A 13,071-nucleotide genomic window follows, 5' to 3' on the forward strand; every position below is an offset into this window, starting at 1 on the left:
ATATTCAGTCAGCATCATTACATATTAAGAAACAGCAGTTAAAACTTCCTGTTCCCTGATCTTTATCATGCCCATGTTATTTATGTATTATTAAATCATCATACACTATTCATTTATATTTCATATTTCTTATTATATAGTAAAATGTGTGCACAAGTAAACACATTTTACACCGCAGAGAAATGGAGATGCTGCTATTAGATGAGGGAAGTTCAGCAGTTTAATGTACAGTAGAACATTAGGAAACCCAAGTTATGCATGCAAATATTATTATAAGATTATAGTAACACTCCCACAAGTTTTATTGTGCTTCTGCCTTCCTCCCTTTGTCTGCCTAGGAACTAGGTATGAGGCGTCCCAAAGGTGCTTTTTCAAGAGGCGACTGGACTTTCTGGTTTTTCTTTGAAGACATTTTGCTTCTCATCCAAGAAGCTTCTTCAGTTTTGACTGGATGGTGAAGGGAAGGAATCCAGCCAGAGCTGAAGAAGCTTCTTGGATGAGAAGCAAAATGTCTTCAGAAGAAAAACCAGAAAGTCCAATTGCCTCTTGAAAAAACACCTTTGGGACAACCATAACCTAGAATCTCCATAGACATTTAGGTGTGAGGCGTTTTCTCAGGTTTCATTCCTGCCACAGACTCAAGTTTCTTTTAGCTGACCATTGTCTTAGTTGTGGCTCTTCTTCTTCCTGTTCTTTAAGGTTATTCTTTCTGACTGTTACAGTTACTGCCTATTTCTCTCTATGATAGCATAAGCCAGAGTTCCCTCCAATCATCTGGGTACAGTAAAGAAGATAAAGTGTCACTTGTACTTTCCACTTTCTGTGTCTTTTTGGTCACATCAGAAATTGCCTGATCAGCCATTGTTCATAATTATGCCTTTTTAACGGAAGAGAGGCTACTCCATTTGCAATTGTAGGGGCAGATTTTTTTTTTTTGATATGTATAAACTCTGAAGATCATTGACTGAAAATACTATAAATGAACTACAGGTAGTCTTCGATTTACAACAGTTCATTTAGTGAATGTTCAAAGTTACAACGGCACTGAAAAAAAGTAACTTATGACCATTTTTCACACAACCGTTGCAGCATCCCCATGGTCACGTGATTTAAATTTGGATGCTTGACAACTGACTCGTATTTATGACATTTGCAGTGTCCTGGAGTCATGTGATCCCCTTTTGCGACCTTCTGACAAGCAAAATCAATGGGGAAGCCAGATTCACCTCACAACCGTGTTACTAATTTAACATGGCTGCAGTGAGTCACTGGGGACATGGTGGCTCAGTGGCTAAGATGCTGAGCTTGTCGATCGAAAGGTCAGCAATTCAGTGGTTCGAATCCCTAGTGCTGCATAATAGGGTGAGCGCCTGTTACTTGTCCCAGCTTCTGCCAATCTAGCAGTTTGAAAGCATGTAAGAAATGCAAGTAGAAAAATAGGGACCACCTTTGGTGGGAAGGTAACAGTGTTCCATGCACCTTTGGTGTTTATTCATGCTGGCCACATGACCATGGAGACATCTTCTGATAGTGCTAGCTCTTTGGCTTTGAAACGGGTATGAACACCGCCCCCTAGAGTTGGGAATGACTAGCACATATATGCGAGGGGAACCTTTACCTTTTAGTGATTCACTTAACAAATCGTAAACAAGTTGTAAAATGGGGCAAAACTTACTTAACAAATTTCTCACTTAGCAACATAAATTTTAGGTTCAATTGTGGTCATAAACCGAGGACTACCTATTTTATGACACATTAGCTACAATGCAGTTTAAGCTAGAAGGAATAGTGAGTCTGTCCCTTTGCTAATTTCATTCTCTTTTCATGAGTGCCATACTTTCCTTTGAACATTAGGAACCATTAGTTTCCTAATTAATCAATGGCACAGCTTGCCTTCAGAAGTTGTGGGTACTCCATCACTGGAGATTTTTAAGAGATTGGACAACCCATTTGTCTGGAATGTATGGGGTCTCCTGCTTGAGCAGGGGTTGGATTAGAAGACGTCCAAGGTCCCTTCTGTGTGACTTATTTCTTCCTCATTTCCCTACTCTACCTAGTTCTTAACTTTGTCTTCATCTCACAAGGGTCATGTTGGAACCAAAGATACATTTTTTGAATTAAGATGGGATTCTCACAATATGTGCAAATCTTTTTTGACCTAGCAATTGTGCGTTTCGCACAAAACAAACGAAAGAGATTATACGGGGCTATCCAGGAAGCTCAAATGTTCACACTTTTGCCTAATTGATTCCTCTCAAACGAAAAGAAGTGGAAGCATTAAAATGTTTGCCAGTAATTTTACTTCCCTTTTCTTTACTACCGGTAAAGAAATCCTGAAGTATTGCAAGCACTACATGCAAAAATAGCTAAAACTTAGCCTGAATTACACATATAAACTGTCCTAAAATTAAGATAAGTTGTATGCTCAATGTCACTGGGCAGTGGAAGATGAGGAAAGTTGGGACACTGTTAAAAACCAACATTTGAACTATTGATACATCAGTGATAAAAATGGCGTAATCTGTGATAAGCATATTTTTTTGCTCATGGAAGATTCCAGGTTTAATCCTTGGAATTTCCAGATAGGCTCGAGAAAGATTTCTGGGGCTTGTATAGACAATAAGGTGGCAAAAAATATTCTGGCATAAGGCCAATTCCTTCCTTCCTTTCCGTTAAATTATTCCTCCTGTTTTATGCAAAATCATAAATCCAGAGGCTTTGGAATCTTCTTTATTTTAGGGCAATCCTGGTAGAAATGCCATCTATGATACATGTGTGTGTTTAAAATAAGAAATGTTCCCAGCTGTATGATGTGTAGTTGCTTCTTCTTTAAAGTCTCTGAGCATAAAGGAGTCCTACTGATAAAACGTGATCGTTTTTTTTTATTTAAACAGCAGTGCAAGTTCAGCAGTCGGCCATTCCCTCTCTGATATATTAAACAATGCAACCGTCCAACACAATAACATTAAATACTAATCCTTTCAATGAAGTAGTCCAACCAATAGAAGGCACTTATACAGGGTGTAGGCAGTGCTTTGGGCTGAGCGTGATGTACAACTTTGTTAAGTCCCAGGCAGAAGTTGGGAAGGGTGATTGATGCAAGGAGTTCCTGGCTCTCAGAAAACATCTTTGCTCACTTGAGGCTATAGAAGCTGACTTCTGAGCACAGAATCAGTAAAGTTTAGTGATTCAAATGAAGTAATGGCTTCCCAGTCTGAGGACAACTGCTCCACAGTCATAGTCCAAAAACTCAGAAAATGAAGGCTCATTCTCCGGAAGAGTTCCTTGGAAGGGAGTAGATAACTTATACTGATGGTTCCTTGTGGGGAAGGGCTCCTATTAATTATTGGAGATATAGAGAAGGTATTTGCTTTGGGTGCAATGGCAGTACGGAACATGTATTTGCCTCAATAGGCACCAATTGTCCCACAGCTGCGACCATATGAAGAAATAACGGTCCTTCTCTGTCGCAGCACCTGCTCTCTGGGATCAGGTGACTTACATCTGTGCGGCTGCTACCCTGACATTTCAGAAAGCTTTGCATTAGGGTGATAGGGGCTAGCTTCGTCTGATCTGCTCTTCATTCCTTTATTTTTAATGCTTTATTATTATATTTTGTTTGGTTTTATTTTACATCACCCAGAGTAAGTTTGGAATCAGATGGTGCCTAAATTTAATCAATATAGGGTTGAACTAGAAGACCTCCAAAATCCCCTCAAAATCTTGTTATTCTGTTATTCAATTAAATAAATTAAAATGCAGTTTGCCCAATAAGATATTTAATGTCCCTACCACTAAGATAGCTTTCTTTCAAATTTTTCACTCACCCAGTGCTAAAGTTGAGCAGTCCTAAGGCATGCCTGTAACAATGTTTTCGGTAATAGTGTTCTGGCTCATCAGACATGGAAATGCAATTTGGGAAAACTATGTTTGTACAGAAGGGGTTTCATCCATAAGCGAAGCAGAGTTCTGCAATAAGGATCAAAAAGGTGAACATTATTTTTCCATGACTGCATCTTCGCAGTTATGGGGCCAGCATGACTATATACTGAGGTGCAGGAAACACTGTTACCTTCCCACTGAGGTGGTATCTGTTTATCTACTCACATTTGCATGCTTTCGAACTGCTAACTGGGCAGGAGCATGGGCAGGAAAGGGAGCTCACTCCATTGTGCAGTACTTGGGTCTTGAATACTATCCTTTCAGCCAACAAGCCCATCATCTTAACTGCTAGGTCACCATGCCTCTTCAAATATTATACTGGACTAAAAACTACTAGAACAGTGTTCAAAAGAAGTCTTACCTGTAGGAAGTACTAGTGGCAATAATAATTATTGTGCCTTTATTTAAAAAAACCTTCAGGGTACTAAATGATCAGTTAAGACAAACAAAAATAAAACTTTCAAATGATACCAGGCAGCTGTTAAAATAGTAACTTCTAACAAAAGAAAACCATTTGTAATAAAAGGACTTAAAGCAAGAACAAAACAACTCTCTTAAGGGTCTAGAGTCCAGATGCACCTCAGCGTATAGTCATGCTGGCCACATAACCACGAAGTGTCTTCAGATAACATTGGCTCCCTCGGCTGGGAAATGGAGATGAGCACCGCCCCCTAGAGTCAGACACGACTGGATAGGGCTGTGATGGTGAACCTATAGCACACGTGCCAGTGGTAACACCCAGAGTCCTCTCTGCTGGCACACACACTGTTGCCCCAGTTCAGATATTCGTGGCATTTCTTTAGTGAGCTTGTTTCCCTGCAAACGACGAAACAGAAGCTCACGAAAGAAAAAGTTCTTACCTCTTGCCGCACTGCCGGTGTTGGGATGCCCTGCCTCCCACCAGCCAGCTGGTCTTCAGGTCTCTGCTGTGCATGCACGCATGTCCGTGCATGTCTGCATGCCTGTCCACATGCATGCCTGTGTATGCACGTGTTTGTGTGCGTGCACCTTTCTATTTGAGCATGCGTGCGCATGCAATTTGAGCACTTGGTGTCCAAAAAGTTCGCCATCCCTGGGATAGGGGAAACCTTTATATTTGACTTTTTATAAAAAGAACACATCTAAGAGGAAAAATAGTTTCACTTAAGATATTTTAAAGAGTCTTCTCCCTGTCCCATATTAACACCATGTTTTTGAAATAAAGAAATCATAACATGAGAGAATGTAAATTAGTTCTTGAGTGCAACCTAATCTGAGCAGAATACTGATTCTCACAGCAGTTGAAATACATTATCCCTGAAAATTGAACTTGAACTTCACAGGAAATCTTTCCCTTGATGTGATCAGAAAAGGGCTGAGTTTGTTTAGAATGAAATGGGAAAAGAAGAAATGCCAAATATTTATCAGAAGGATGTGTAACTTGAATGGAAAACATCAGGCTTAGTATCTTCAGGCTTAGTATCATATCTTAGGAAAATAAAATGCAAATGGGGGGAAAAAAACCCAAATCAACCCATAAGCAACTTTCCATGGTATGTCCAATGAACCTTTAACTTTACATTTCTACCATGCAAAGAAATACAAATAATGCCTGCTAATGCAGCAAAAAAAAAAAGCAACTTGTGTCTGATAGAATTTTTTATTATTATTATTATTGGACAGATGAACTAAAATAAGCCAACAACATAATTATATGCCAACAGCCATCTCTCTTAGCATAGTGGTGGCAGACTGTGTGCCCCCTTCCCATCCTGTCTCAGGCCCCCTTTGGTGAAGAAGAAGCAGTCATGGCTTTTACCACAGGGTGGGATTCCTCCCCTGGCTAGTATATCTTCTGGCATTTCTCTCTAAAAATGCCAGAACTTTTTTGGGTGCTTTCAAGATCCACACACTGAGGCCAGGGAGATCAGGGAACCACCTTCCTTAAGTGCACTGGAAGCCTTATTGCTACTTTAGTTGGGCCAAAACAATTTTCCTCCCCATTAAAACCCAATGAAGGGTTGATGCAAAAGGTCTGAGGGAAGGGAAGGAAAAGGGTCAACTGAAGTAAAAACAAAGACAAGTCTCAATGTGCTCCCCATGTAAGCCACTTTACATGTTAAGTCACGGTTTACAACTTTTTTAAAAAAAAAATGGTAGTACCACCATCTTAGAGAGGAAATGAGACAGATAAAAGGGAGCTTGCGTTGAAAGATATGGACCACTTCCCAAAAGGAAGTGGGCAGAATGTGGGGGGGGAAAAGGAACACAAAAGCAGTAGCCCAACTCAAAAAATGTGGTTCATCTCTTAAAAACAGCACTCATAATCCATTGGCTAAGGAAGAAACAGGAGAGAAATGGAGGGAAGGGAAAAAAATCCCCACAGAACTGGTGCAACGTCTTGCCAAGGATGATGCATTTAACCAAAACTCCATACAGTCCCTTGTGTCTACATGTCCTGTGGTGGCAGCATAGTTGCTTAAGCTGTCTTGGTTGTGTATGTCTGTATATATATATATATATATATTTTGTTATATATATACACACACATAAGCACATATACATACGCATACATCCGAGAATAGAGAGTAATTTCCTTTTTTTAAAAAAGTGTTAGCGTTGGTTTTGCTCTGGTTGGGAAGACTCATCTCTCCTTCACGTGGTTCTGTGCTACTGCACTACTACTGCTGCTGCCGCTGCTGCCACCACCACCACCGCCATTGCCGCTTCCGTTACTGCTACTGCTCCCACTGCTGCTGCAGAGGATCTCTGTGAGGTCATCCATGATGGTTGTTTCTTTAGGGTCCACCAGATTAAACTCCCGGATGAAAAGGATGAAGTGTACGTAGAGTGTGTTCAAATGTCCATGCAATTCCAGTGCCAGTGTTTCCTTGAAGTGTGACGAATAGATGTGGGCTAGCACATGGAACAGATACTTGCAGATCTTCTTCACTAGGGACTCAAATGAGTTTGGGAATTCTTTGCCTGTTGTGAAAGTGAAAAGGAGGGAGAGTGAAAGGAAGAGAAGCCCATCATCTTCAGTTGGAACTTCTGAAAATATTTGTTTACTTGAAAAATTCTCCTGAGGCGATTTGCAAGCAATTAAAAACACTAAAATAATAATTCATGAAATATTGTTTCAAACAAACAGCACATTTCTTAAGACGCCTTCCTACAGGGCAATTGGTGTTCCTCTGGGGAAAAGAAGCCCAGCTAATTGGGCTTCTGCAATGATTGTCCAGTCAGCCTTACTTCCTATTCTTTCAGGGCTCTAAAGCCGGGAGAAGACGAGACCAGCTGAAGCCCCTTCAGCTTCAGTAGTGATGGCCTACAACTCAGTCATGAACAACACCTGTTCAGGCTACTGCACTATACGTTTCTTCAATCAACTCTATTAGATACGTATTAGGTTGAGAAGCCTGAGAAGTCTTTTTTTGTGCTCAAAAAGGGTGACGTGCTCATTTTGGAGAAGGTGATTATTTCAACCCTCAACCATAATACATTACAGATTTTAGATGGAAAACATTTTTAGTCAAGTCTGTTGCTGAACTAGAGGTAATAATGTAAAACGAGTAGCAGTACTGTGCACAAATGAAATGAGATATGATGTAAGTTCATTTAATTTAAATTGGCTCAAACAGCAATGAATGAAAGCCATAAAAATCTGGCTGAGTTAGGGTTTTTTTCTGAGAATAAACATACCATATTTAGTAGGAAAGACATCCTCATCTGTCACTAACTTCTGCACTGAACTCATGACAAAGTCAACATATTGAGGGGCTGTACATTTGATCTTCTTTCCTCGTTCATCATACCAGTAGTATTGTCTGTGAAGAGAATGATTAGTATGGTAATATCTGTTCTGGATATGTAAGTTACCAGATAAGCTATAACCCACACATGAGGCTCCCATGATTATTTTTTGTGATTCTATTCACCCCCTCAGTTATCATGGAAAGAAGTCAGCAAAGAGTTGGGGGATTTAAAAAAATAACTGAAATACAATGTGTGTTTAAATTCTCTCTTTACACACAACCAAACCACACCACACAAAGCCCAAGTGCAGCTCTCAACCTGAAAAACAAGCTTACCTCAAGCCCACCAGAAAGCAAACAATTCTGCCTTAGCTGAGCAGCTAAAAATTCCAATTAAATTTTTAGAATACTGTTATTAGAGCTTAAGCTCTCCATTGTAATTTTAGAATGAAGTTTGTAAAACCAGAAATTGGTGAGAGTCTGGTGTCGTGAGTGATAGGGCTGTAGTGCTTGGGTCAGGAATAAGTTTCAGCAACTGCCATTTGTTTATAAAGCACTTCTATGAACCCTTGTTCTACTTTAAAAAGCAGATCCCACAGATGGGAGAACTACTGTAAGCTTTATCCTATGCTTCAATTGCAGAAACACACTAAGAGGCCCTAGTCACACTTTAGGATGCTGTTTTAGGTGAGGTGACACAACCCTTCAGCAATGTAGTTTTCATAAACCTGTTCATCACAGAATGACTATTTTAAAGATTTACTATATACATATGGACATACTTCAGTCTCAGGTTTTAAGGAAACAGTACTTGAAAATGGAACGGACTTATTTTGTTTTCAAAGTTAGCAAATAGGAGTATTTGCTATCTTTAGTTCCAGATTCATTTTCAATTGAGAAAAAAACCCAAACAGTTCCTAGAAATCTTGATTTAAAGAATTAATATTCTCACTTCATTCTTGACATAACTTTCATCATATGTGTTATGGATTTAAACAGATGTGTACATTGTACTGAGTCAAGTGGAAAGACAGTTACTTTTTCATAAAATAAATAGAAATTTTGTTCAGTTGATGAAAAGTATTATGCTAAAGGCTTCATCCCATGAAATGGAGGATTGTAGTTACAGGCAACAATTTACAAAGTTCCAATTTAAAAAATGAACTATATTTAATTTAAAAATGTATTTAAATTGAGCATATATTCTGTTGAATTAATCTTTCTCTGAGCATATCCTTCCGTATTCAAATGCAGGTTTCCATCTTATTAATAGAACATAAAAACGAAATTTAAAAGTAAACAACTCAATGCAGAATTGTAAGATCTAGGATTCTGGTTTTCAACCACAGGCTAATACATGCAAATGCAGCTGATTTTGTATAGTAACATGAGCTGTCAGGAGATGGCAGCATAATAACAGATAACTTTAACATAATAAATCCCATACAGTAGCTAGCACGCTTCTTCAACTAGTCTTAAACAGAAAACTACATTTTATGTGCATTTTTAAGTATAAATTGTAGTTTGTGGTGGTGATAAACGTTAATCTATTATGAAGAGGGGAATTCAAACATTTCTGAGAAGTATCACATCAATTCAAAAAGCTCCTTCAAAGGAGGTATTTTCATCACAACTATATGAATAAAGATTATGTGCTCTTTCCATGACATTTTTAAAAGGAATGCGTATTACATCTAAAGATGCATTTCATTCATGAGGCTTCAGACTGTATTAGTGAATTTTTAATGGAGCCAGCACATGTCTAAGACTAGTACCAGCATTTATAATTAGCTTAATATTCAATGAAGTCTTACACTGTTGAGGGAAAATATATGACACATACTTAATTGTCATAGGTGTGTTATTATTTGCAGAGCCAGAGCAGGGCGGTGGCTAAGAAGTTGAAACTTGATGCCCCTGTTTCAAGCCAGCCATGGGAGCTCAACTGAGTGTCTTTGCGCTCAGTCCCACCTGTCCCAGAGGTGATTCTTGTGGAGAAAAAACCTAGAAGATGGAGTAGTGTGAACAATGACCTGAGCTCCTGGAAAAAATTAAACTGTATAAATTGTACAAATGGGATTTTAAATTTAATGTTCTTCATCTTCAAGAAATAAACTACACAACTCCATTCATTGTGAGGTTTATCGTCAGTTTTGGTGTTTAATTAACTTCAGCCAGCCTAACCTTGACCCCATTAGCTATGTTGTCTTGTCTTTCCCAGCCAGGAAGACCATTGGCAATGCTGGCTAGAAAAATGTAAAGTCATAATTCTAATTGGAGGGCAACAAGCTGAAAATTTTACACTTACTATTTTTACCATTGTTTAGTGAGAACCTTATTGTATGAAGCAACATCAATTACCAGTTTGTACTATCACTAATGGAATTTTGTCAGTTTCAAATATTCTGTCCATGGAGCCCAACCCACCTTCAAAATGCTATCTAAACAATAACAACAACTCTCATTCTTGACAGAGAAGAAGAATTTGACTCTTGATGAGATTTTTTTTTTTAAACCCAGTTGCAAGCAAAGAGAATAGGGATGGAATTCCTCCAAATTCAAGCTGTTCTGATCATTATTGGAGTCACTGAAGAATCTCTAAAACAAGACTGCATTTCCAAAAGGACAAGATTTTGTTTTCCAAATGTAAGACTTTGTTCCTTTTGCCTAATGGTTGGAGGTCAGCAGTTAGATAATATCCTTGCCCAGGGCCTTTCCTGTGTCTCATTTTTACCAGGAAATTAAAGGGGAATATTCTAAAAACACATATCTAGTATTCTGTCATGATCCCAAATAGGATGAGCATAAATGATCTTTATTCATCTATGCAGACTAATAAGGACAGAATGTGGGGGGAAATTATCACATGCCTTTGTTTATCGACATGGATGAAGAAGTCCAGGAGTCACTCCAAAACAAAGATTAAGAAACAACAACAGTCTATGTTCCCTGAGCTTGCATGTTAAGAATAAAATCTAAATCTAAAATTTCAGTAGACAAGAAAAGTTTCTAGTGCAAAAGTAGGCAATCTCTGAAGTGTCCAGGATCCAGACACTTCCTAACCTTCTGAAAGTTTTAGAATATGTGGGAGGGGCCTCTGTACTTTGGTTGGTCCATTTTTCTAAGTGTTCTGGTACTCCCTCTGAACCAGCACAATTTATTGTACATATCTCCATCTTTGATAGAGAAACAAAAACTTTTCTGTGTAGAAAAAGATGAAACTGACAAACTTGATATCTTTATAAAAATTTAGGCTTAAGCCTACCACCCTCATTTTGTTAAGGAATCTTTCGTGTACAAACAAAATTGTTTTGTGAGGAGGATGTTAACAAATATTGGCTCAGAGCACAAAAATGGTACTTTGCACGCAACCATTTTCAGAAACAAGGTTAGACTATGAGATGTTTTCATAGTACTCAAAAGAGGATTTAAGTTGTGTCTTATGTACTTTTAAACAGTCATGAGCTGAAGAAAATAAATTCCATATGAAAGTTTTTAAAAAGATCAAAGGGCAAAGAGAAAACAGTAGCAACAGGAAAATCTCGCTTCACACAATCAGTAGGGGAAGTGCCCATTTTAGCAAAGAAACAAAAGAAGAGGTTAAACATTAAACTTTGACATCTGTCTCTAGGCAAGCTCAAAGGTGCTGCTCAGATTGGCAAGTCTTAGTCTCTATACACAATAAAAAAACTGGTGAGATCTGGCCACAGAAACGAATAAAATGGAGCGATAGTCTTAAAAACAGGTGAATCCTTAAGAAACCATCTATAGAGAAGCTTCCTAGTATAGTGTAGTAACAGCTAAACAGACAAAGAAACACACACTCCTGCCACAAATGATTTTTTTAAGTATTCTACCATAGAACAAATATGCAAAGGTCAGCCAGTAGTAGACCCAATAGACGCATAGCTATTGTTCTAACAGTACTTAATTTATGCTACAAAGATATCTCTAGTTGCAGAGAATGTTATTCATTAAGCAATGAGCAAAAGCACATAGAAAGGCTGATGAATCTAAACAATTTAAATGTTAATGTTTTTTGGAACATTTTTGGAACGCCACCCCAGTTACTACCAGTATATTTGTCCTTAGGAATATCAAACTAGAAGGGTGGATGGAAATAGTGAAATATCCACCTGCAAATTTAAATGCCTGCTAGGTAGATTTTGCCTTTTATTAACATTAACTGAAGTCCAGTGACAATGCTATTTGCATTACTTTTTCCCTATGAATTCTGAGTTAACAGCATTTTCTTCTTTCAAGAGTAATGATAAAGTAATGCAATTTTTACACTCTGAAGAATGTTATTATTTTCAAAAACATTCAGCCTCAGAGAGACAATTGTTTTGCATCCCTCAATTGGAAAAGAAGAAACATTCATGCCATCAAAATACAACAAAAAAGCTACAACTTACGTATTGCATACTGCCATGGTCTGACACGACTCTCCTGTACAGAATTCAGAGATAGTACTATACTGTAAATTGATATGGTGGAAGAACGTTGTTGCTGAAAGACAAAAGAACACCAAAGTTTCCATTATTACTCTGCATGTTTGGAGGCTAAAAAAGAGGGCTTAAGAGCAGGGAAATTAGACATAAGTGAAAAAGTTGATTCAGCATTATCACAACTACCCAAGCATTTTCTTGCTGACAATTGTATTAGCCATAGCTGGCCCTGGGTGTCTTAGGGAATGCCTTTCACCAACAATTTCTCCTCAGCCTATCTAAATCACTAGGCAGTAGGCAGCACTCTCTAAGGTTTCTCCTGCTACCAGTAAGCACAAAAGAGGGGCCATGATGGGGTACATTCCCTACAAATTAAATTCCCTTCCTTTAAGAGTTTGTCCATGAGGCAAGGATGGCCCCCACCCATACAGCCTTCAAGAAGGAGGTAAACACATCTTTTTATTATCTATCTATCTATCTATCTATCTATCTATCTATCTATCTATCATATATCATCATCTAGTCTATCTCATTTATATGATGAACCATCTCACAGAAATGGGCAGCATTCAACAATAAATAAAAACAACAAATACATAAAATAGTTGCTATAAAACAAAAGCAATATAAAAATAAAAAGACATTATAAAAATAAAATATATAAAGCCACAAAAAGAAAATAAAGAATCACCTGTAACTGAGCCATTTATGAGTGTTCCAGTGATCTCAGACCCCAAATCTGATGACATAACCAAGTCTTGAGGGAATTCTGGAATCATAACAGGGACAGAGCTAATCTGACTTTGGGGGTGGGTGGGGAGAGTGGTCCATAAGGCAGGTGTTACAGCAGAGAAGGCCTGCTTCCTAGCACCCACCAAATAAAGACCCTGATGGATGGTATTTGCAACTACTTACCCTGGTAAATCTAATGGGATGGGCCAATGTAA

The 13,071-nt window shown here is 38.3% G+C and overlaps 1 protein-coding gene across 2 annotated transcripts in view; it reads right to left on the reverse strand.

Annotated features, from left to right (window-relative positions):
* Window positions 1-5,562: 5,562 nt before the first annotated feature.
* The window catches only part of MOB2 (MOB kinase activator 2), a 127,309-nt gene continuing 119,800 nt past the window's right edge, over window positions 5,563-13,071 (reverse strand). For both annotated transcript variants that reach the window (XM_070932958.1, XM_070932949.1), the window contains exons 3-5: window positions 12,092-12,185; window positions 7,624-7,748; window positions 5,563-6,906 (exon numbers count right to left, since the gene is read on the reverse strand). In XM_070932958.1, coding sequence (XP_070789059.1) covers window positions 6,566-6,906; window positions 7,624-7,748; window positions 12,092-12,185 — 560 coding nt within the window. In that variant the 3' untranslated portion in view covers window positions 5,563-6,565. The remainder of the gene's footprint in view (window positions 6,907-7,623; window positions 7,749-12,091; window positions 12,186-13,071) is intronic.

This window comes from Pituophis catenifer, unplaced genomic scaffold (genome assembly GCF_029215685.1).
Source record: "Pituophis catenifer annectens isolate HBS135680 unplaced genomic scaffold, rPitCat1.0.hap2 SCAF_1, whole genome shotgun sequence".
NCBI classification, from domain to species: Eukaryota; Metazoa; Chordata; class Lepidosauria; order Squamata; family Colubridae; genus Pituophis; species Pituophis catenifer.